The sequence below is a fragment of the Plasmodium chabaudi genome (genome assembly GCF_900002335.3).
Source record: "Plasmodium chabaudi chabaudi strain AS genome assembly, chromosome: 13".
Classification (NCBI taxonomy): Eukaryota; Apicomplexa; class Aconoidasida; order Haemosporida; family Plasmodiidae; genus Plasmodium; species Plasmodium chabaudi.
This window is the reverse complement of record NC_030113.2, coordinates 568,687-594,269: the sequence shown is the minus strand read 5'-3', so window position 1 is coordinate 594,269 and position 25,583 is coordinate 568,687. Positions and strand designations below refer to the sequence as shown.

At 23.8% G+C, this 25,583-nt stretch overlaps 10 protein-coding genes across 10 annotated transcripts; 5 read left to right on the top strand and 5 right to left on the bottom strand.

The window, feature by feature from the left end:
- Positions 1-1,159: 1,159 nt before the first annotated feature.
- On the bottom strand, positions 1,160-6,055 carry PCHAS_1314900 (calponin homology domain-containing protein, putative; the record flags this gene model as incomplete). Its single annotated transcript, XM_733623.2, has 1 exon — positions 1,160-6,055. The coding sequence occupies one exon, from the start codon at positions 6,053-6,055 to the stop codon at positions 1,160-1,162; it is 4,896 nt and encodes a 1,631-aa protein (XP_738716.2).
- Positions 6,056-7,544: 1,489 nt separating this feature from the next.
- On the top strand, positions 7,545-8,570 carry PCHAS_1314800 (conserved protein, unknown function; the record flags this gene model as incomplete). Its single annotated transcript, XM_738925.2, has 1 exon — positions 7,545-8,570. The coding sequence occupies one exon, from the start codon at positions 7,545-7,547 to the stop codon at positions 8,568-8,570; it is 1,026 nt and encodes a 341-aa protein (XP_744018.2).
- Positions 8,571-9,666: 1,096 nt separating this feature from the next.
- Positions 9,667-10,370, top strand: PCHAS_1314700 (conserved protein, unknown function; the record flags this gene model as incomplete). Its single annotated transcript, XM_016799148.1, has 4 exons — positions 9,667-9,781; positions 9,861-9,953; positions 10,113-10,188; positions 10,301-10,370. 4 exons carry the CDS (start codon positions 9,667-9,669, stop codon positions 10,368-10,370), a joined length of 354 nt encoding a protein of 117 aa, XP_016654481.1.
- Positions 10,371-10,787: 417 nt separating this feature from the next.
- On the bottom strand, positions 10,788-11,421 carry PCHAS_1314600 (inner membrane complex protein, putative; the record flags this gene model as incomplete). Its single annotated transcript, XM_016799147.1, has 2 exons — positions 10,788-11,164; positions 11,364-11,421. 2 exons carry the CDS (start codon positions 11,419-11,421, stop codon positions 10,788-10,790), a joined length of 435 nt encoding a protein of 144 aa, XP_016654480.1.
- Positions 11,422-13,070: 1,649 nt separating this feature from the next.
- On the top strand, positions 13,071-14,426 carry PCHAS_1314500 (conserved Plasmodium protein, unknown function; the record flags this gene model as incomplete). Its single annotated transcript, XM_016799146.1, has 6 exons — positions 13,071-13,316; positions 13,428-13,496; positions 13,617-13,714; positions 13,818-13,878; positions 14,001-14,145; positions 14,305-14,426. 6 exons carry the CDS (start codon positions 13,071-13,073, stop codon positions 14,424-14,426), a joined length of 741 nt encoding a protein of 246 aa, XP_016654479.1.
- Positions 14,427-14,770: 344 nt separating this feature from the next.
- On the bottom strand, positions 14,771-15,351 carry PCHAS_1314400 (mitochondrial ribosomal protein S14 precursor, putative; the record flags this gene model as incomplete). The annotated part of the gene is made up of 2 exons (XM_733155.2): positions 14,771-14,923; positions 15,166-15,351. 2 exons carry the CDS (start codon positions 15,349-15,351, stop codon positions 14,771-14,773), a joined length of 339 nt encoding a protein of 112 aa, XP_738248.2.
- A 992-nt stretch (positions 15,352-16,343) lies between these two features.
- On the bottom strand, positions 16,344-18,066 carry PCHAS_1314300 (conserved protein, unknown function; the record flags this gene model as incomplete). Its single annotated transcript, XM_016799145.1, has 2 exons — positions 16,344-17,804; positions 17,902-18,066. 2 exons carry the CDS (start codon positions 18,064-18,066, stop codon positions 16,344-16,346), a joined length of 1,626 nt encoding a protein of 541 aa, XP_016654478.1.
- A 723-nt stretch (positions 18,067-18,789) lies between these two features.
- PCHAS_1314200 (conserved Plasmodium protein, unknown function) lies at positions 18,790-19,435 on the top strand (the record flags this gene model as incomplete). Its single annotated transcript, XM_016799144.1, has 3 exons — positions 18,790-18,979; positions 19,148-19,229; positions 19,342-19,435. 3 exons carry the CDS (start codon positions 18,790-18,792, stop codon positions 19,433-19,435), a joined length of 366 nt encoding a protein of 121 aa, XP_016654477.1.
- Positions 19,436-20,045: 610 nt separating this feature from the next.
- On the bottom strand, positions 20,046-21,491 carry PCHAS_1314100 (40S ribosomal protein S5, putative; the record flags this gene model as incomplete). The annotated part of the gene is made up of 4 exons (XM_016799142.1): positions 20,046-20,192; positions 20,311-20,896; positions 21,057-21,132; positions 21,485-21,491. The coding sequence occupies 4 exons, from the start codon at positions 21,489-21,491 to the stop codon at positions 20,046-20,048; spliced, it is 816 nt and encodes a 271-aa protein (XP_016654476.1).
- Positions 21,492-23,318: 1,827 nt separating this feature from the next.
- PCHAS_1314000 (glutaminyl-peptide cyclotransferase, putative) lies at positions 23,319-25,385 on the top strand (the record flags this gene model as incomplete). The annotated part of the gene is made up of 3 exons (XM_016799141.1): positions 23,319-23,395; positions 24,174-25,032; positions 25,191-25,385. 3 exons carry the CDS (start codon positions 23,319-23,321, stop codon positions 25,383-25,385), a joined length of 1,131 nt encoding a protein of 376 aa, XP_016654475.1.
- Between the last annotated feature and the right edge of the window lie 198 nt (positions 25,386-25,583).

Sequence of the window (25,583 nt, the reverse complement as noted above, 5' to 3'; positions counted from 1 at the left end):
ATGCTAATCGGGGCCATGAATGAACCAAATTACAAGTAGAAATCAAAATCAAGGGGCTTCCAACGTATTTTACCTCATACACGTTATAAGCCCAAAAGATAGTGATAAAAACTGCGCAAATAATCGATGTTTCCATATTTTTTTAATATATAAATAGCTGTTTATATGATAAATATAAACGGGTTAACAATATAGTTTGTGAATACAATATAGCATTAGTCATCTAGTCATTTGTTTTAAAAATGCAAAGCTCATAATACTTTGCCGAAACGAATGCATCGTAAATTTTATTAAAGAGGGTTTTCCAATAAAGGAAAATAAAAAACAAAATAGAACCTACAAGTTAAAACTTATGCAAAGCAGAAGTATATAGATACAGAATTTATTTCGTTTTTTTTGAAGATGCATCATCATATGCGATTTTAAAGAAAGAATCATATCATAGATATATGAAATAATGCAATTAATTTTATTTCTTATTCATTTTATTAATCGTATACAAATATGCTATACATATATGTTAAATTATTTTATATAAATAATTATTATATTCATATAATTTTTTTGTAATACACTCGTTTTAAAGATATTTTTATGTAAGTTTGTATAGCATATCATTATAAATGTTAATCAAAAGTATTTGTAAAATACAATTTTTTTGTATACGTAAATAATATATATTCAAATTTTTTGTTATATAAAAGGTTAGTAAAAATATATGTTGCATGAATATAATAGTCTTAGATAATATAGACGCACATTTATTTTTAATTTATCATTTTTTTTTATTTTATGAATAATTAAATAATCATTAGAATTGCATATTTTCATTTTAATTTTGAAAAAACATAAATTTATATGCATCTATATATTTTATGTTTATTTGTGCAGTTTTATTTTTACTTTCACTCATATTTTAATATTCATTTTTATTACATTTTTAAAATATCAAACTTAACTTTATTTATAACAAATTTTTAAAGTCCGCCAAAAAGTCTGTTAAAATAAAATTATAAAAAAATTGATCATGCTGAATCATTCTTTTGTTGTACTGACGGTTTGAGCACATGCATATGTACAGGCATCACAAAATAGATGCAAAAAATGAAGTGTATATTTCGAACGGTTTCTATACAGGTTGTTCATACATTTTTTGGAATTAATAATTGTAGGGATCCGGGTTTAGACTCGAATTGGGGAGATGTCCAGTTTGTTCATCAAAAATAGGACTTGTAAAATTGGAAAAGTTAACTAAGGTCTTCGAATTTGTTATGTCTGCTTGGAAAGAAAACTGTGCATTCCCTTTATCTACATCATCATCGACTTTTTGAGGATTGACGTTATTTGTCTGACTTTTCAAACTGCTTGTTTCATCTAATACTTCTAATAAATATAAAACGAGGGGATAGTTTTGAATATTTTGCTTGATCTGGGTAAAAATATTTTTATATTTTGTTATTAAAATTTCTAATTCTTTTTGTTTTTCTAGGTAATTAATTTGTAAATATAATTTTTCTTTATTTAAAAGTAGAATTTGATTATTTAAATTTTTTATAGTATTTCTTAACAAGCTAAGTTGATCTTCACAATTTTGTTGTTCATCTTCTAAACGTTGGAAATTGTTACAGTCATGACTATTTTTCTGTTTCAATTCTAAAATTTGTTGTTCTAAATTTACAATCTTTTCTTCTTTCTCTTTTAACTCACCTTCTTTTATATTTAAAATATTTTGAAACATAATACAAGACTCCTTTGCCATTTTGCTTAACATAAAAATTATATTTCCACCTCCTTCTTTTTCATTACTCAAATTCGTCAAATCACTTGATTCATAAATTGTTTTGCTTATATTACGTTCATTACTATAAATATTCAAATGGTCATTTTGTGAAACATTATTTAAGCAATGTTCTATATTAGCTAGCTTTATGTCGCTACATATGCCTAAGCTATCTTCTTCACTTTCCGAAGATAAATCATACATCTTATTATTTTTAATATTTTGTAGACAAGTATTAAAGTCATATTTATAAAAATTCAATTGTTCATTATAATTATTTACTTTAAAAAATGATTTTTTTTTATTTATTATATTAGTTTTGTTCGTACTTATTTGATTAGAATTATGTTTTTGTTTATTTGTTTTGTTATTATTTTTATTTGTTACTTTTCCAGACAATGCAACTAATTTTGTTGTTTTTACTTTATCCTTTTTTGGCGTCTCTGTATCTTTTAGTAAGTCTCCTTTTTGTGTTGTATTTTCAAGTAGGGAAAGCAAATACGTGTCGTTGTTGGTTTCATCTTGTTCTGTCTCTGTGTGGTGGGAAGGATTGGAATTAGTTTGCTTTTTGATAAGTGCACAGTTTGATTCATTAGCGATCCCATTTTCTGTTTCATTCCCTGGCTCATTTTCCGAACTGGCTGTGGCCATCATTTCGACCCAGACATCTTTAATCATGTGCTCGATCTGAATGGAGGGTGCATTAATTTGGGTCGCCAGCAATTTAGCTAGTTGGTTCCATTTTTTTTCTCTTATTTGATATTTTTTTAAATTAAAATAGACATCCTTCAATTGGTTAATAGTGTATTTATATTTTACACTTTCATTTTCATGACAACTGTTAATAAGGAAGATATATTTTTTTCTTTCAGCTTGCCATTTGTTTAATAAATCTACATATTTGTCTTTATATAAATTTGCATTTAATTTTTCTATAGCAATTTTTTTTCTTAATTTATATTTATCGGATAAGTATAAATTAATATTTTTTTGTTTAAAACTTTCAAAATCATTTTTTGATGTTTTAAATCGTTCCGCATTTTCTAAAATATAATGATTAAACTTTATGTTTAAATTATTAACATAATTAAATGCCTCTTCAATAATATTTCTATATTTATATATATCTCCTAGCATTTTCCAAAATAAATAAGTAAGCTTTTTTTTTATTTTTTCAGAACCATTCTGTTCCCAATCTAATACTTTCATATTGTCTGTTTCACTTAATTTGTCTATCTCTATTTTGTTTTTATTTAAAAAAATATCACTATCAATTATTGCATTTGTTTCTTCATCTAAATTATTAATTTTGTTGTATATCTCTGTTGTGTTATTATCAAAAATATTAAGTTCATCTGACTCATTATCACATCTATCTAACTTCTTTAAAAGAAACATCAATTCAGCATCACTCTCATATTTCTCTTCGAATATTTTTAGATAAAATTTGGGGAACTCTGCAAAGGGGCGTTCTGCTGAATCCAATTTATCAGCATTGTTTTTATCAGTTTCGTCAGTTTCGTTTGATTTAGTTCCGTCCTGTGGTGGTTTTATAGCATTGTCTTCTTTTTCATGAGCGAATTTTTTTTTAAAATTTTCGATGGACTTTTTCCATATTTCAGTGTGCTCTAACTTTTTTTTATAATATTCATTAATAGATAATAATTTTTTAGTTTTTTTTTCTAAATTTTTTATTTTTTCATATTTTTCAATCTCCTTTTCATATTTAATTATTTCATTGCTTGGCAATGTAGTAGTATTACTATTTGGAATATTTATTTGTTCAGAATTGAGATTAGCTTTCTGTTCTTCTACAGTTTCAAATACTTTTATTTTTTTGCCCATATTTGTTTCAACATGTGCATACTCATTTACTGATATGCTTTTCATCATATTTAATTTTATGTGTTGTGTTTTTATCTGTTCTTTAACGAGAAAAAATATTATATGAATAATAAGACGTGTGATAATGCTTTTATCTAGCAGTTTACATATTTCATCATTTTTGATATCATATTTTTTATTTTTTATTATATTATATATACTATTTTTAATTTGTTTTAAATAGGATTCTTCTTTATCTGTATCAGAAAATGCATCAACATTTTTTGTTAGTATTTCTTCGATATAATTTAAAAGTTCTTGAAAGATTTCTTTATTTTGTTTTATATTATTATAATTTTTTATTTTTTCTATATTACAATTTTTTATCATATTTTTAAGATTCACAATTTGATTATTTATATATTCATTATTTATTTTATTTTCTTTATTCTTTTCCCTAACTAAATGTTTTATTTTTTTAATAGACATTTGAATAGTTTTGTTTACCTTTACAATGTCATTACATTCTTTTATTTCATTTTGTCTGTCCTCACTACTGCCTGTAAAATTAAGAAGTAAATTTTTCGAGCCCATATTATTATTATCTTTTTCGTCATTATCAGTTTTAGTTAGTTCATCACTCTGTTCAAATTGGTTGTCTATATAGTAGAAGTTATCTACATTGGAATGGATAGGAAATTTATTTAATTGGTTAGCAATTTGTGTCTTAGGTAGACTTTTTTTAGCATTCTCAGACGAATCTATAATATTGTGGTTTTCAAAAATAAGAACATCTAAATCTAGAAGTAAATCATCCTCTATATTATTTAATTTATGTTCGAATTTTTTTTTTATAGAAATTATTTTTTCTATATTTTGATTTTTTAAATATAAAATTTCGTTATCATGTTTTTCTTTTAAATTTAATAAATCAACATTATGTGTTTCTTTAATATCTTTAATTTCTTTTTCATGTATTTTTTTTGTTAATTCTAATTCATTTGTTTTTATATCTAATTCCTTTTTATATATTTTTATTTGTCTTTTCAAGTACTCTATAAAATGATATGATTGTACTTTGTCCCCATCGTTGCTACCTTTTGCCCACACAGCTTCAAGGTTATTCATTTCATCTGTAGTTAATAAAACATTTGAAATACCATTTTGATTGGTTTGTGATGAAGCATCAATTTTGCTACTAAATTGGTTTGTGTTATTCATTTTGTGAGATCCTAAGTTAAGTTTATTTCCTTTTTTCAGATTGTCTAGCCTTGACAAATTTGATAATGGTGATGATTCGGTAGATGCTGGGAAAGGTGGTTCTAGATTCTGTAGAATCAAATTACTATTTTTGTTTCCCTCTTCAATATGTTGTCCAATATTAAAGTATTTAAAAAAATTGCTTTTAGGAATTTGTTCTATATCATTAAAATTGTGTAGAGGGGTTATTTTTTTTTCGTTTTCTTTTGTTTCGTTGTAATATATTTTTTCCATTAATAAGCTGCCTTTCGTCTGGTCAGAATGGTTTACACTTTTTTCTGGTGTGACGTCGGTCTGTTCACTAGAGCTAGATAGATTCGATATGGTGCTACTCTTTTCAAAATTTTTTAAGGGATTATAAAAAAATAGATTATCATTGCATGGGTTATTTTGTTTAGACTTATGTGTAGAATAATTATGACCTATGCTTGTTACAAATTTTTCTTTTATTTTTTGTTGAGTTGTATAATCTTCAATTTTTTTTAACTCTTGTGAATAAAAGGATTTTGCTATTTCACTTTTTTGAGAGTGCATAAAATCGGGGTTAAAAATGGGGTTACTACTAATTTGGATTTCATTATTCTTTGTAAATATGTTTGAATTTAAGATTGTTTTTTCTGATTTGTTATTATTAAAGTTATTCATATAATTAATATGGTTTGTGTAAAGATGATCCATTTGGGTGTCTACCATGTTATTTAATTGAGAGTGGTGCAAATTGTTTATTACACATTCAGAAAGTTTTACACTTTTTGAATTTACTAAACAGTTCAATGGTTTTTCACTTGACATAAAATTCGTTAGTTCTTTATTTATTGGATATGCTAAAATGAAATCACATTCTTTATTTTTGACAAGAAAATATAAAAAATATAATATAATTAAGGATTGATAACATTCTATAAAATTATTTTTACATATTTCATCATAATTAATAAAATTAATATCTATATTTACATTATTTAAAATAGTTTTTATTAAATTCCAATTTTTTTTTTTATTTATATCATTTATAGGATTAATATAAATACAACTTTTATATTTTTTCATAACATGTGGCCATATATATTCAAAAAGCTCTAAATAAATATCTCCATCCTTTAAATTACTAAATTCAAAATTTGGTTTCTTTAATACTGTCTTAACCCATTTTATTAATTCCTCTTTTCCTATTTTCATTTCGTTATTCATTTTTGAATAATAGACAGTTCAATTCGTTTTTATATAAAGTGTGTATCACGTTCTTTCTTATTTTAATTTTTATTTTCCAAAAGGAATAACCAAAATATTAAATAAAATTATTTGCAAATCATTCTCAGGATTTAAAATGTAATTTTTTTTTATTTTTAGGATTATGATACGAAGAAAATAATGAAACAGTTTAATCCCTTTGGGCATGCGATAAAAAATTAATAAAATAAAAACAAAAATTACGGCCTTATATATTATTAACAATTTAAATAAAAAATAGTATGCCCTTGTAGATCATAGGGCACTACGCATGTGTGCATGCCCCATTATTTGCAAAGTCACAAAATAAAAAATTTGACATACTTTTGATAAGCTTTACTAAGTTAGTAGTACCAATGAATTTCCCAATTATACATTCCTTACACTGCTTTACAATTTTATGCTCGATTTATATCCCTTTTTTTATAGTAACAAAACATGAGCTTACAAAGAATGTCTTAACAACATATTTTATTCCGAACGTTTATTACAGTTTAAATAGTGAAAGAACAATGGAAAAGAAAAAAAAATAATAAATTATTGAAAAATAGCAAGGTTTGAAAATCAATTGACATGCCATTTTTTAATTATAAGAGTTGTATAAAATATAATTCATATTTTATGAGTTTGTAAAAAAGTTGTTAGTACCTATATCTTGTGAACAGACTAGCAATCTATAATTATTTTTTTAAATGCAGTGAAAATGATATGCTATTTGTATCATAAAGGGAATGAACTTTCTTTTCCATTTACTTCGTTTGAAATGGTATAAAATATGAATATACAATTTTGCTTTGTTTTTAATAAATATTTATTTAGGCGAATTGAGGTTAGTATATAAGTAATTATATACAACAATTTGTAAAATACCGTGTGTATACTATCGTGCCATATTCGAACAATGGCTTATCGAATAATATGGAGGTTTATTTTTATGAGAGAAATATAACCATATTTTTCCATCTAAAATATAACCGTATTTTTCCAACTAAAATATAATTCCATACGTATGCATATATTTTTAAATAAAAAAAAATTACAAGCTTGAAATATGTGATTAGGAAAATATAAATTTAGTGCTTGTAAAAAAAATATTAAAGCAAGCAAATTTTTTGTGTAGGTAAATTAAAATTTTAAGGGACGAGAAATATATAAAAAATTATCAACCAAATAAGGATTATTAAAGTATAAATAATATTAATATGAATAAAAAAATATATTTAAATTAATTATATGAACAAATAAGTAATGTATTATTTTACAAAGTAAATATTTTTGGGTATAAAATATGTTTAAGGGGGGAAAAACAAAAATTGTAAAAGAAAATCTCAAGGTATTAAAATATAATAGGCAAGTAGGAAGGCAAACAGAATATGACCCTCTTCGAACCCCATAAAAAAAAAACATAAATTAATAAACAAAAGATTATGTATAATAATAAGAAGAAAATATGGAAAAATATAGAGAGTTTTCAGATGCATCAACAGGAATAAATCCATTTTTACCAATATGGGTTAATAAGAAATTAAGTATTCATGAAAGATTATTGAAGTTATTATTATTACCTTTAGTAATATGCAGAACCTGTTTTATTTGTTTAACTATAGCTTTTATGTTTTTTTTAAATAATTTATTAAGATTTTTAGTATTTCAATGTATAAAGGATTTCTTTTATCAAATAATACAGACTATATATTGTAGATTATTGTTATTTCATTTGGGTTTTATATATTTAGAAGAACAATATGCTAATTATAAAAGAGTTAAAATAAAATGCTCAAAGCAACAGATCCCATTTACTTATGATGATTATGGTCATATATTTTTATCAAATTTTACTTCCTTTGTTGATATTTTATATTTAGCTTTTCGATTAAATCCGATGTTTGTGGTTGTAAATAAAAATGGGACGTTATCTCCTGTATTTTTTTTTGATTTAATTAAGTTATCTTTACAATTTTCTATACCAAACAAAAATGGATTATTTAAAAATATTGAACAAGTACATATATATGCTAAAAATAAAAAAATACATAGTGTTGTTATATTTCCTGAAGCCATGAAAAGTAATGGGTCATGTATTTTATTATGGAAAAATGAAATATTTTTAAATTCCGAAAACGTTTTAAAAAATAAATGTAATCTTATAACATTTGTTTATGATGTAAATTGTATTAACAAAAAGTTGAATCAAATATATACACCACCTCATACAGTTTTACATCCATTTATGCATATTACATATTTATGTTTTAATATATATAATAAAATAAAAGTTATATGGCTAAGTGAAAAAGATATAGCTAGTTCGATCAGAGATATGGATTTTTCAAATAATGACGAGTTGGTACATTGCTTGAGAAACTTAATGGGACAAATGAAGCCAACTGGGGGGGCGCTAGTAAATGTCAAGTCAGACCTCCTCGAAAAGTTTGTCAATTACTGGAATGCGACGCAGAAAAAGAAGTACCTATGACGTGGGAAAAGAAGCAGTTATGACGTAGGAAACTACTTTTAGCACAATCGGATATGTTAATGTTGGCAGGGGAACGACCTATTTTGTGTGTTAGCCTGGATCCGCATTTTACTTACTTTACTTATTTACTTATTTACTTACTTTTTTATTTTTATTTTTTTGGTATCGCCATTAAATGATGACATAGCAGGCTAAAGTGAGTCGAGTTATTGAGCACATCGTTTTCAGCATTTTGCAATTTACACTATATATTTAACGTTACATAATATTTTATTCGTTTACTTTTTTTTTTTTTTTTTAATTAGCTAATATGCTTTCAAACAGAAATGCGAATGATATTTACACATATTTGTTTATGCATTCCGGCTATATCATATGCATGTGTATATGTATTTATCAAAATATGTGTGACAATTTAAAGGATATAAGATATGTCTTTTTAATTTTTTGTTTTTAATAAATATTTTTACTAACTATTTAGCCTTTAAGGGAAAATCGTAAAATTAATATTTCTCCCTTTAAATATTTATATATTTTATTGTCATTAATGTTTGAGTTTTTCAATTGGAAGAACATGATTGTAAAGATTAGGGCGTGCTTGAAATTATTTTCACATGGGCCCTTGAATATGTAGATCAAACAGGCTTATATATAAACTTATAAAATAATTATTTATATACATAGCCATACAAAATTATAACAGTTTTAACCCTCGCTTTATTTTGCACACTGTTTAGCTAAAAAATGCAATTTTGTTGACTTAAAATAATGACAATTTAAATGAACAGTGAAAAATTAATAAATAAACATACATATGTCAATCGTTTTATAGGATTTCTGTATACGACACTTACAAAATAGGAAATAAGATTTTGTCTAAAATATACAATTTTTATTTTTTCACAAAATAATTAGCACTACTCATATGCATGTCATATTTTTCAACACATCTTTTTTGAACTTAGCTTTATTTTAAAAAATAATAATATTCACAATTTATCATAATTTTCATTTAAATATAATACTACAAATATCCTTTGTAAAAATATATATGACATTTTAAAAAAAATATATACCTTATCAATTAATAATAAAAATGAGAAAAATCATTATCTTTATATTAACAATTTTTATTGTTCATATAAATGTAGGGCTTTGCCAAATGTGCACAACGGATCTATGCGAAAAATGTTGTTATCCCACAAATGAAGGTTTTTTAAAAAAGTCTATTAAACTCCATATAATACAAATACGTATTAATCAAAATATCCATTTTTTATATCATAATAGGTTGTGAAAATAAATTTTATAAAGCAATGAGAGAGAATTATGACACCGATAGAACTTATTGCAGACTTTGTGATTGCGGAAATCCATCTACTGGTATTTTTTTATGTGCATGTCTATTTTAAATTGCATAAATGTAAAACGGATTGAGCTAGCCATTATAATTAATTCTAATTTTGTAAATAATTAAAAACAAGCATGCTTATATATATATATAACTCTTTGTGTTGGCTTCTTCCCTTTTTTTGTTGATAGGATGTGGATGGGTTGGAGAAAAATATGGCAAGGTCAAATGCACAAGCTGCGCCTTTATAAACCAAGTCAACGACAAGTAGGATATAAATATGTGCATATATATGTACATATATACACATTTTGGGTGCTTATTTGGTGTGGTTATTTCTTATGTTGGGGCTAAACATATATATTTATTTTTTATTTAGGATAAAATATTTTGACATATCGGGTTGCGGGTATCAGCTAAAAAAGGGAACTTTACTGAACGGCGCATAAAGAAATGAAAAATTGAAAATCTCAAATAAATAATTATAATCATTTGGACTATATCTTATTTATATAATAAATTGTCTATTTGTGTTTCATATGATAATTTTATAATATTTTGCATGGATATGCTAATTGTTTGTATTATTAGTAATAAAGTTTTTTATATATGTTTGTTTTTTTTAGTACAAATAAATTAATAAAATGTAAAAAAAAAAAAAATGAGTAAAATCCTCATATAATATTGAATGTAATTAACAAAATATATATAATAGAATGAAATAAAAAATAAGAGACAAATATAACAAGTGTTATATTTTTATTTTACTGTATATTCTTTATAAAAATCGAATAAAGAAAATTTAAAGCTTTTTTTTATGTCTCTTAATTAGATTTAATTCCATGGAAAAATGTATAGATATTAATTTAATCACATTTGCATTCTTGAGGGCATACACAATCAGCTATTTTTGATATAGCACATTTTTGTGTTCGTCTTATATATATTGGATCACTTACATATGTTAAAGTTGGTAAACTATAATTTTTATTAGTTCCATAATTTATTTTCTCAAAAAATGGACCTTGAGCATAACTTATTAAAGGAACATCATGTAGTATATTTTTTGCATAAAACTCATTGTCTATTTGATGGTAGTATAGTTGAGAACTTCCATCCGATTTTAAAATAATCCGTTCAGTTGGAATACAAGGGAATGTGGTTGTATCTTCCCTGGTGCAAAGATCGTCTAATTCATTGTAAGTATATGTCCGTTGAGTAATTTTAATGTCACCGTTTTGATCTAAAAAATGATGATAAAAATGGATATATATGTTTCTCTATTTTAATATGCATAAAATAGCATTGCATGCATTATGAGTGTTAAAATAACTTGCACTGAAAAATATAAGAAAACTATGTGTGCAAAAAATAAATTGGGTTATCATATAATATAAAATGTGTTCATGTCTATTCGATTAGTATTTATATTTTGTATTTACCACAAGAGCATTTACATGAATTACATGCTAAGCATGTAGACTTGCTAAATATACTCATTTTAATTATAAAAATTTTTAATTAAAAGCTGTAAAAATACATATAGGTAATAATATGTTTGGATTGTATGAATGTACCAATTTTGTATTTCAATAAAAGAGAAATATAAAATTAAAAACATATAATTCTTTAAAATAAATTTATATAAGCATCCTTTAAAAGAGTAAATATATCATTTTATAAAAATTGAATTTGTATATTTGTTTTAATGTATAGGGTAAAAAATATGTGTGTGTAATACTAATAATAAACCAAGATTATTTTAAAATGTGTACATAAAAAAAATTATAATATATAAAAGAACATTAAGCTATTTATATTTGGTTGAATAGTTTTTTTTGTGTGTATTAGGAGGGAAATTATAGATAGCCATAAAAAAACTTATGATGCATGCATAAAATATTATTATAAATATGCTTGAAAAAGCTACCTATATTTTTTTACATGACTTGTTCATAATAAAATTATGCGTTATTTTATAGATATGTATAAGAAAAATATTTCAAGTTCATAAAATACATGTTTAGAAAGCTAGCCAAATTAGTTAACACAATTATATATTTATAAAATATTTTCCCTGTTCTCTTATTTTCCAACTAAAATTATGAAAATAAACATATACATATAAATATGACCATAACAAAAAATATTTTTTCCATATATGAAAAGGCACAAATATTGATAAAAAAATACAAATCGAAAAAATTTTTATAAATTGGGGTGTTAAGCTAGTTGCGCCTATATATCAATTATAAGACAGGTTATATTCATTTAAAAATATTAGCATGTGAGGGGTGAAATAACTATCATATTTTTAGATAAGACAAAACATATTTATAAAAATTATGTTATAAATGTGATTATATTTCTTGTTCGGTTATTATAGAATGATACTGCTTGTAAACAATTTCTGCTATCATGAGGTATTTCCATGAAAATAATTTTATTTAATTCTATGTAAAAATTTACTCATGTAGGATATAAAGGTTTTATTGGATATTTTTGAAAACCTTTAAATGTATAACACTCTAATGGTTTAGCAATATTATATATATAACAACAATTCTTAAATTATAAAATTTAGATTTTTTACAAAATATTGGGATATATATGTTTTTTTTTAATATACATATTTTTCTTTTCAAAATAGTGTGAAGGATTAACATTTGTGTTTCAAATTTTCTTTGGGTTTGTGAGAAATCATATGTAAAATAATAGTATATGATTTATTATAAATGCACTCAAAATATCGTCTATATTTTTTTATTAAGATTTATAATTGTTCTATTCAATTTAAACGTTGTAATAGGCGCATGCTTATTTTCCAGAAATTTATGTAGGCATATTTGAATGCCCGCATAATATTGTGAATAATTGAGATAATATTTTTTTTATTGGTAAATAAATTATTAAATAAAGAATAAATTATTAAAAAAATATTGTTACATTAATTTTTATTTCATATATTTTTTAATGAATACAATATTAAAAAATAAACATAATTTAAAAAAAACAATTTTTTTATAATGCAAAATATAGCGATGGTTGTTATGTTATACAAATATTTTTTTTAAATATTTTAAAAGCTAAAAAATTTTATAGTGAAAATTTTGAATATATATGCATATTTATATAACGAGAAGGGGAATATGGTTCTAGTTCCTCAAAAGTTGATTGTTCATTATAATCATTGTTCTATAAAAAATGTTGGTGAAACTTTCATAGATTATATAAATGTCCAATTATTTTTTTTAAAAAATGTTTTAAATTGTCCATTTGTATATTTAGTAGAGGAAACTCATCCAATTAGCAACTATAAAGGGTTTCCATATGCTTTTAATACATTAGAGGGAAATATTTTATATGGAGAAGATATTATCGACTATATGAAAAATGTAATTAATATAGAAAAATTATTATGCATTTAAAAAATAAACATATGTCCAAATAATGTCACCATTAAGTATGCTAAAATATATATACATTTTGAAATTTTATCATTTCAGCTTTATCTGTTTGACTCTGTTAACTATGAAACGTATTATGGAATCGTCAGCGAGCTTAAGGCAATACTGGTATATGCTTACAATACGAACTTATACTTGATCATAAATGTGTATTTGTATTTAATTATTCATTTATTTTCTTTCGTATGTCTTCTTACAAATATAGTTAAATTAAATCTTTATTTATAGATATACTATCTGTGGGAAGATGAACAAATTTACAATAACTTTACAAAAAAAATATACCGAGACAATTTTTTTTATCTCTATTATATTTATATAATAAGGTAAGCATATGTATATATAGGGAATATTATATAAGCTTACATACCGAACTATATATGTATGCAAACTAAATGGAAAAACTAAATACTATTTTTTATCTTATAGAAAACTAAAAAGCGAAAATTTGGAAAAATGTAAAACATTCGGATTAGACAATCACAACTTTGTTAGTACTACATGTGAAAAACAAAAAAATATATTATATAATAATTTAATAAAAGATATTATGGTTTTTATTTTTGTTATATTATTTTATCATTATGTCTCTTGTTTGTATTTAATTTATAGAATATAAAAAGATTGAAGGAAATTTTAAATATACTAGATAGTATTTTGTGTGATGATGCGCATCCACTGAAGGAGGACACCATTTGTTATTTTCACTCGATTTGTTTTTCCATTTTATCAATTTTCTATTCAATACCTTTAAAATGTAAGACAATATTATTTTATCGTGACATTATGACTTAATGCTGCAATATATTTTATGAGATTGTAAAAAAGATAAAAATAGGAATTTATAATTTTAATACATATTAACATTATTGCTGGCTTTTATTTATTTCGCAATTTTTTAATATGATTACAATAGATAACAATGAATTGCTGGATACCTTAATGTCAAAGCCCAATTTAATAAACTTCGTAAAAAATCTTAATAGCATGTATAATGTATGGAAAAACGAAAAATCATTTCTTTTAGGAGTGCGATAAATGTGATAATTTATACAAGTGATATTTAGAAGAACAAATAAATCGATTTACAACAGTATGGCTGTGTTATGAGAAGACTTTACTTTCTGAAACAATATTATATTTTACATATTTACAAAAAAATATAACTTTTTAATAATATAAGTTTAATGTTTTTAAATTATTAGTTTAAAAAAATAATAAATAAGTAGAAAAAGTAGTATACTTATTATATGTTACCAAAAATTGTATATCCCATATACATAATATAAACAAATATTATATAATGTTTGTGTGTGTATTTGTTTTTTTTTAATATAGCCAAATACATAATTTATTGAAAAAAAAAAAAAATTGAACGTTTTTTATCTGAACAAGTCAGGTCTATAACCATATTTTTTTAACCACCCTTCTCTAGCTGTTTGAAAAAAAGCCATTTTTGCCATCCTAGTAAATTTATAAATTCCTCGTGAATATCCTCCTTGTATACACCTCATACGTATTCGATTAATTCCTACCTAATTTTAATAAAAAAGGGGTGACATACATTTGTAAAAATATGTGTGTAAAATAAAATGACATCATACCTACGTATGTACATATACATATCATTTCAGCACGATAAGAGAAATCAAATTTGGAGTTATGAAATATGTAGTGAAATTATAGACGTTAGCAATATTCTCTATAATAATTTTAGGAAATATTCATGTGTAAATATAGTTCATTTAAAAAATTATATATTTTTTAATATGCCTACTTTATTGTTTATTCTTATATGCCCTTTAAATCCCAAATTTTCGAAAATGTTTTTATAAACTCTAGTATTTACTTCGGATTCCATAAAAGCTCGTCTTGCTAAAATATCTCTATAAACATTTCTGTTATAACTAGGAAATCCTAAAGGTACTTGGTTTAAATATGGTCCTGGGTCTCGTGCTGCCATTTAAGCTGCTACTGGGTATACATAAACTTTTTAATAAATATTTGTTATAAAGCGCGGAAAAGGGAACTAAAGAAAGGGCTAATCTTTCAAAAAAAATAAGAATAAAATAAATATAGTATATATACTTATTTATTACCATAAAAATGTTATACTAATAAAATAAATATAGCATACATAATTATTTTATTATGAAACATATTCTAAAAAAAATTATAGTAATTTTCTAAATTATGAAATAAAAAAATAATATGCAATTTTTTCAAAAATATTTTATTATTTTTTAAAAGTTTCTACAAAAAATGTGCATATGAATATTTCAGTTAAAAGTTTTAAGAGCGTAATGTTATGCATACAAATAGGAGGAAATAAAATCCCATAAAAATTATCGTATGCATATAATAAGAATATGTGTGTTTATTTTATAAATGCAAACAAGTTTATATATCCTATTTATTAATATGAAATATGTTATATTGGGCAAAATATTTATTTACATCCTAAAATGATAAATTAAGATTAAGGAGGGTGATAAATTTTTGAACCGTAAAATAAGTGTAAAGGATGTAGGTAATTTACACCTGAACTTTTATAGTTCATAAATGTGTCGATATATGGTGAGGAACATGTTCCTTTTCATAAGGATGGGAATAGATAGTTGTCTGTTCTCCATACAATATTTGAAAAACTACAGATTAGATCACCAAAAATGTTTAAACTTAAGTTGTATAAAGTTATTATAATAATTAAAAAGTGATATCCACGCATGTAAGTTGCATGTATATGTATTGCTCCTTCGTCTATATCATAGAGCAAATTTTATAAAAAACAACAAAACAAATATATGGTCCCATTTTTCCTTATTAATAGTATCGGTAAAATGAAGACTTGTGTGTATAATGGATCGAAGCATTAGTTTAGCAATGTAAATGAAAATATAAGAAAATAAGGATATCAAAAAAAATGATTATATGGCTATTCACGAAATAGTTTTATCATTTTTTCGATAGATACTTTGGTTTAACGGCTACCATTTTGACTTTTTTGTTATTTATTGTTTGAGAACTAATAATACATAATTCTTTTATATATTTTTGTACGAGTATAAAATTTTGATTTTTTTCTTTTATGTTTAAAACATCTAGTAAAGTTAATATATCCATTTTTCCATTATTTTTTTCAATAATTTTTAATAATATTTTAGCACAATTTTCTTTTTTTAATTGTATTTCATTTTTTCTAATTTTATCTTTTATATATTCATTGATATTATGAATTTTATTAGTTTCACTTTTTTCATTTGTTTCGATTTTAATACTTTTTCGTGGTCTATTATTGTCATCTTCTTCTTCCTCATCATCTTCATCGTCTTCTTCATCTTCTTCATCTTCTTCACTATCATGTTCATCGTTTCTTTCGGCACCAGGATTTGTATTTTTTCTTTTCTTATTAATTTGGTTTGCTTTATTTCTAGCATGATCAATAGAAATTTGTGATTTATTATCTATATTTCTTTTTTTTAGACTATTTTTATCTTTTATTATTGAACTAGTATCTTCATCATTTTCATCTTCCTCATCCTCATCATCTTCGTCTTCTTCTTCGTCATCTTCATCATCAGAGTATTGATTTAATTCATCATCTTCTTCATCATTAATTTGTTGTTTTAATAAAGATTTCATAGCTTGTCCATAGGATGTTAATATAGATTCTTCATTTCCTGAGTTATTATCTGATTCTTCATTTTCATCGTCATCATCAAAAAATTCTTGTGCAGATTCCTGCATATACAAATCTTCATCATCACTTCTTTTCCCATCATCATTATAATCCCAACTTGATTTATTTTTTCTAATTTCTGTTATAGATAATGCTGAATCAACATAATCTATTTCTTCTTTATTTTCTCTTTTTTTTAATTTATATAAATTTTTTAATCGTTTTTTTTCTTGTCTTTTTAATCCTAAATCATCATCAGAAGAAGAGGAATAATTTTTGAAATTTTTACTCGAATGACCAGATACATTATTAGATAAATTATCATTATTTGTGTGACTATTATTTATAAGTGTTTTTTTTTTTGACATATCTTTTGTTTTTATATTTATTTTCATACTTTCTTCTTTATTTTTTAATCTTTCAATTATTTCATCTAATCTTTTATTATTTTTTTCTGCTTTTAATTTTTCTTGTGTAATATCTGCATTATATGCATTTAAAGATTTTGCTGATAAATCTGGTTCGAATACTTGCCAACTGGAAACAGGATATAATTCTGAATATTCTTCATTTTCACATAAAACAAAGAATACATCTGTATTTAAATTACATTTTTTAGATACATAGGATTTGTGATTTATTTTGGTTTTATCTGTGGATGTGTTTTTTAGTAGCCAGTAGTTGGGCGTATCGTTTTTCTCATTGTCGAGTACCTCTTCAGGGTTCTCATCCTTCGACTGCAAAAGGGGAAGCAGTAAATGAAGTGGTAAACTACATATAGTCATACATAAGCATTATAAAGCACAGTGGATGCATGTATTTTTTTTTTCTTACTATAAATGTGACTGGCGGAGTCAATCGATCGATTTCACTATGATTTGTAAATCTTGAAACTAGATACTTTACATTATCATTCGTTTTGTTAATCCTGACTCGTTTATTACCATATTTGGACAAATGAAAATCAGAATATTTTATTGTGTCATTTTGTTCATTCATTTTGATGGTTTTCAAAAATTTTCAAAATTTTTCAAAATTTTCACAAAAAAAAATTGCTACTTTTTAATTCCATATATCAATACAATTCCTTGAGTGTGCCAGTACATTCTATTTTTACTAGTTCTATATTTTTTTGTATGAACTAGTCAGTATGTACTTGTGTTATTTAAAAAATCATTCGCTTTCATGCTTCCTAAGAATAATAAAGTATGTTTTTATTTTTTAGCCATTGTTTATGTATATATTTATATTGAAATTGCATACATCATTGAAAATTACCTCCAAAAATGAATATCATCCATAAAAAAATTATTAAATATGTAATATATATTTGTTATATATATATATGATAAAAATATAAGTGAAAAATATTAAATTAAGAAAAAAGGTAATCGGGAAGGTATGTACGTAATATACTCTTGCATATCATCATGCGCTTGTAGATAAAAAAATTGGAAACAAAAATATAGGTAAAAAAAAAAATTATAAATAAATAAAAAAATAAATAAACGAATGAAAATAAAAAAAATAATGCAATTTGAATAATTATCAATTTTCTTGATATTTATTTAAGTTATAACAATAGCATGAGGGTATATCATATTTAATATAAAATTGAAAAAGGATATTAAAAGTTCTTTATAAAAACATACAAGAATAACCATAATATATATAATAAATAAGATGATTTATTTTTTGGCTATTTTTTAAAAAAGGGAAAAAATGAATAAAGCAGTAAAGAAAACAAAAAACCAAAATAATGCTAGCAACAAAAAAAAACAATCAATAGACACAATCGTTGAAAAAGATGGGGACAGTTTAAATTATAATCCATTTACAACAAAAGAAACAATAAAGCCATTTGATTTAGATATAGAAGATGAGATAGTTGAAAAGAAAGAACATAAAACAGGTATAAAAAAATGACCAAGCAAAATATTAGTAAAACAATATATGGATTAAGTTTATTCTTAAAGACGTGTGACATGATATGCATTACGTGCTCATATATCCCATTTGACTTTCACTATATTATTATTACACCTTTTTGTCATATTTTGTATTTTTTTAAAATTTTCAGACCCCTTTAAGGAGTTACTTAAAAAAAGAATAAAACAAATGAATGCCAAAGTTGACAGAACTAAAGAAAACAAAGAAGAAAGGTAATACTATAAGCGTGTCAAATTTTATAATTAAGCATGTATACATATTTATTTATACTTTTTATATACTTGAATAAATTTATTTATTGTTACTTTTTTTTTAATTATAAAGGGAAACTTTCGAAGATGAAATGGAAAAATCTAGCAAGGAGTGGTATGAGCAAAATTTAGTGAATGATGTTCCACGAAAATTAACAATTATGTAATAAAGACATGAAGGAATTATAATAAAAAGAAAATATAGTCAAGCAATTTTTTGCTTATTTGTTTTGATATGATTGGTATAAATCATTTTTTATTTTCCCACGTCAGTCTATTTCATTAGCATTGTTTTGGTTTATTAATAACACATTTTTTTAATTAACATTCTTATGATATCACTATTATATGAATAAACTAATTAACATTCGTATTTTTTATTTCTGAACATGATTTAGCTTTTTTTTTTTTTTAAGACAGTATGTCATTATATATTTTTTTTCGCTAGCTATAAAAACTATTTAGTGATATTGTACATATGCACAAAATATTTTGGCAAAATTTCAGACAAATATTTTGTGTTTTAAAAATATTTTTTAAATTTTACTTTATATAATTAGTTGTTTTTCGTTTTTTATTATATGTTTTAAAAACTAAGTAAAATCATAATATTAATTAAGTAAAAAAAATATTATATATAGATATATATAAGGGAAATAATATAATAACAAAAATTGGTCAGGTTTCACATAAAAGGCTCAGTTACTATTAAAATAATGTACATATGTTTGATTAATATTCCTACTTAGCTACACACATATATTTTTTCTTCGATGCTTAAATTATGGTTTTAATTCCTTTTACGTTTTGGTATGTTTCAAGAAAATCGGACCATTCTTCGTATGGGGATTTGTCGAATTTGGTTACTTTCCACAAGTCTGGGGTTAAATATCCGTATGTTTTGCTCAAAGCGTTGAAAATGGCCTAAGAAGAAGTGCACAAGTTAGTGTGAATATGTATGTAATGGTTTATGAAATATAACAATTTTTTTGCATATTTTTTTCGCATATTTTTTTCGCATATTTTTTTCGCATTTTCCTACTCTTAGAAAGTTTCCTCTGGTTTTGGTTTTTCCACAAGATGATGAAAAGCAATCTTTAATTCCGGCAAAGTTTAACATCTTTTTGGTTGTTGGTGCACCGACAATTTGAGTACCTCTTGGGGCTGGAATTAAACGAATACGAACACTACCACATTTTCCTGAGACTTTCATTGGTACTGTGTGTGGGTCTCCGATTTTGTTACCCCAATATCCTCTTCTTACTGGGATTAAAGAAAGTTTTGCTGCAATTATAGCTCCTCTTATAGCTGTGGCAACTTCCTTTGCACATTTGACTCCTAAACCACAATGTCCATTTCCGTCACCAATTGCTACAAAAGCTTTAAATCTGGTTCTTTGACCTGCACGAGTTTGTTTTTGTACAGGCATAATTTTTACAACGTCATCTTTTAATGGGTGTGCACATTCATTTGGTTGAAAAAAATAATCAATAATTTGATATTCTTTAATTGGTAATGAATGTAAATATATTTCTTCAATTGATGATATTTTTCCTTCTTTTACTAATCTTCCTAATTTTGTTACTGGTACCCAGTTTTTTAAATCATCTTCTGCTGAGCCTCGTCCTCTAAAAATTTTTAAAGTAATATAAAAAATTACATTAACCGTTCATATTTTTTTTTAAAATAAAATAAAAAAGCTAGCTGTGTTCATTTAAATATCCAAAATAGTATGTACATGACATAAAATAGGTAGTATATATATATGGGTATAAAAATAATTTTTACCTTCCTCTTCCTCTGCCTCTGACGCCTCTAGCTCCCCTAGCACCTCTTCCAAAACCTCTTGAAAAGCCTCCTCTATCTGTTATTTATGAAAAAAGTATGTGTATATGAATGTCATAAAAATTAAATATAATATTTGCTTAAAGCTATTATGCATTTAAAAATATTTTTTTCATTGTTCATAATATATCATGGCACACATGAATATATAAGCATACTATATATAACAGAATATAAGAATATGTATGCTGTTATATATAGTATAACACAGGTATATGATACAAACACAAGGTATTATAAATAAGAAATATTAATATCTATAGTAATAAAAATTGTTAAATTTACAAAAATATGGATTAAATAATAAAACACAGAAATATAAGTTTAAAATGGGTTATGGATGAAATGAAAAAATAAAATTTAAATATTACCTTCCATTGTTTTCGATTTTTATATTATTATAATGTTAGTTTTTTTAAAATACTTATGTTTTTTTATATTTAATAAAATTTGTTGTTTATTTTACAAATATTATAAAAACCATTAATTTATTTGTTTTTTTATATTTTGTAAATTATTTTTCATATTGTAAATTTACATAGGATTATTATTATTATTCATTATTTTATTTATTTTTTTTTTTTATTTACAAGAATATTGTTCTTATTTTTTTTTTACATATACGAAGTAATAATTTTTCTTACAATTGGTTTTTTTTTGCTATATATGCACAGATTGTATTATATATTTTATGCATATAATAATATGGTAATATAGAATATCCTCTTTTTCAAAAGTTATTATTATTAATATATCTTTCCTTATAGAAAAATAAATAAAAGTATGTATATATATATATTACATTCGTAATACGTATGTTGTGTTAAAGGTGCGAACTGCCCCTAAGAAAAAAAAAGGCGGAAATATAATATTTGGTAATTTGGAGAAGATATAAAAGGGTTTAAGAAGCTGAAATATTATTATATATCCTCATATAATGTATATGAAAATAATAGCCAATTTGCCAATAAATATTAATATTATTATATAGAAAAGCTGGAATGACCGACCTTTAAATTGTGCCTATTATTTGCCATATATTATTTATATGAAAAAAAATATAATAAACCCTATATATTTTAATATGCATATATATTTAATTAAGCCTGGAACAGATCAGCCCTTAAAGGAAACCCCATTTAAATATATAGATAATTTTTTTTGTAAAATAAATTAATAAAATGTATTTTTTCCTCCAAAAAATTCTTTTAAATGTAAATTATTCAATATATGATTAAAGAGTATTTTTTTATATGTATTTTTACTTTGTATAAAATAGAAATTAACCATTTTTAAATATAATAAGGTGTTCATAAAATTGTATGCAAAAAATTGTCATATCACTTTTATCCCTATGTATAGAAAAATATACCACCACTACCCCATTTCATAATATATAATTTAATACTTAAAAAATGCTTTATATTTTGGATAAAAATTTAATAATAATATTTTCACTTTATAAATAATTATTTTTTTTTTTTCGTAAACATGTATGTATATAATAAGATTAGTTATGATGGATAAAAGGCATAATTGCGATTTATTGAAAGGGAATTGAATGCTTTTACTATAGCTAGCACATTTTTTCTAAGCCATATTATTTATTTTTATTTTTTTTGTGAATTTCCTTTTGTTCCCTATATGGGCTTAGTGTGTTTTTTGCCTCAAAGCTGTTCACATTTATACATATGTAAGGATACTTGTATTTTCTTTTGTTTTTTTTATTTATTATATATTTATATGGGGTGTAAATAAGGGGAAAGAAAGTAATATACATTTGAGACGCCCTTAAAAAATGCTAATATATATTATAAATTAAAATTGTAAAATAAATATATGCATATATATATTTCGCATATAAAAATGAAACAAATTAATATAATTTTCGATCAGTTTAAATAAATACATAATTTATTTTAACTTATTATATGCATAAAAAAATAGCTATAGCCATAATTATATGCACATTATGTATTAAATATTTGTCTGTATTAAACATATTTTTATAAACAAATAAAATGATAATTAAAAAAATAAAATAAGTTCCTTTTCCCAAATGAATTAACGGTAATGTATTTGAAAATATTTATATGATGATCTTTTTGTTTCATTTTTTTTTTATGTGTGCCAAATAAGTGTAAGCCAATATCCCCCCCCCCCAAAAAAAAGTAAGGGGAGAGTCAAACAAAATTATTGAGAAATATGGCAAATAAATTAGTTGCAAGGAAAAAATCAGCTACCCATATTGTTCGGGGAAATAGTCTTATAAAAAATAAAAGGTTATAAATATATGAAAAAATATTATCATATATATATAATGTGTAGACATATTTTATTTGTTGTGTACATGCTAGTTTATTTTTTATTTGATTATATCATCAAATTAAAATTAGTGGTCCTGATCGATGCCACCTTTTTGTATGCACATATATATAGACATATTTATAAGAGGATGAGAAAAAAAAATATAGAGCATCTCATCATTTGTTTATCAAATTATATTACAATTAAATTGAGACATGTGTGTAAATTGTCTTTATTTGAAAATAAAAAATAAAAATTGAAAATCTGTGTTTATTTTTTTGCAATTTATTGTAATGCAGTTGTTTTTTGCAATTTATTGTATATGCGGTTGTTTTTGCAATTTATTGTATATGCAGTTGATTTTTTACAAGTTTATGTTTTTTTAAATGTTTCATTACATATTGCTAATGAATTTATTTGTTAATTTGTCCACGCATTTGTTTAATTACATTTTTATTTATGATGAGAGCATGCATAAATTGATTTAAGGGCTCTCTTTAATTTGTTTTGGTGTTTTAAAAAATATAAATTGAATTATGGAAATATATGGCTGATTCATAATTATGTGTATTTATCAGTTGCGTGCATATACACAATATGTATATATCAATTGTGATTATTTTATAATATATACAAATTCATATTCATTTAACAATTCAATATATATATATAACATACTTTTGCATGTAGATAGCCCCTTAACATTAAACAATTTTTAATATAAAAAAACAATTTTACAATGTGTCTTTGTAGATCTATAAAAAAGGTGGTGGTCCTTGCGATAATCATTTGTATGCTAGTTGTTGCTACAATTTTGCTAATCCTTCATTTTGTTTTAGATGGGAATAGTGGTCATCCTATGGATATAGGGATTTATTCCTATGAGATAGTAAATAAATATGATCACGTTCATGACCCAACAATTGGACAGCAAGCAAATGTGGGTTCGATAGTTCATCAAAGATATATAACCAATAATCCTTTTACTCAAGGTCTATTATATATAGATGGTAATACATTAATTGAATCATCGGGATTATATGCAGTTAGCTATTTAAGAAGATTTAATTTAAAAACAGGTTCAACAGAACGATTTTATAATATAACAAATAATTATTTTGCTGAAGGTATAGCATTAGTTATTGAGCCCGAAACTTATAGAAAATTTATATTTGTATTGACATATAAAGAAAACACTATATTAGTATTTGACTATAATACATTTGAATTATATAACACATTTGAACATGATCTAGTTGGATATGGATTGACTTCAAACTTAGATCCCATCCATTCTATACAAGATTTAAAAAATGGTAAGTTTGCAAATTATCAAAAATTATGGACCACATCAGGAAATGAATTTTTATACGAATTAGAGATTCCAAATAATTTTAAAAATGTAAATAAAATAAATATAATTAACAAAACAAAAATTACATGTGCTGGATTTACTATGAAACAAGTTAATGAATTGGAGTACCATTTACAAGAAAAAACTATTTATGCTAACATATTCATGACAAATATAGTAATAGAAATTGATATTACTAAAGGATCATGTCTTAAAATAATTAATCTTACTGGACTAATTGATCATAACACAAATAAGGTAACAATATCATACGTATAACCATTTTTTCATACGTCTTTTTCGTTTCACTACTTGTGCCGTTTTAACATATATATGCAATATATTTTCACGGATAGAGCCCAGCAAATGGGGCATGCATATGTTTATATACAATTTTTTTTTTATTAATTTTATAGAAAAGCATAGGACGAAGTAGGGAATCCTTCTTAAATGGAATTGCAATAAATCCAGTAAATAGTAAGGAGTCCCTTCCGAATTTACTAGTAACTGGAAAGTTTTGGCCAAATTTATTTGAAATAAAACTTATAAAAAGTAGTGGATTGAATGCTCATTCTTTATTGATTGAATATTTTAAAGCAATTAAACGCTAACATTAGGGAAGGTAGAAAAATTGTTTATTTGCTAAATTTCGCGTATTTATCGCGTTATGTTTTTTTTTATTTATATAGCTAATTAAAGGGTATTCCTAGCTAGCACTTTTAAATATATTTCTTAATTTTTCATTTAAAATGTGTTGCATGGAATTGCTAATATTTAATTTCCGAATTTGATAATTCGGCATTTCGTGT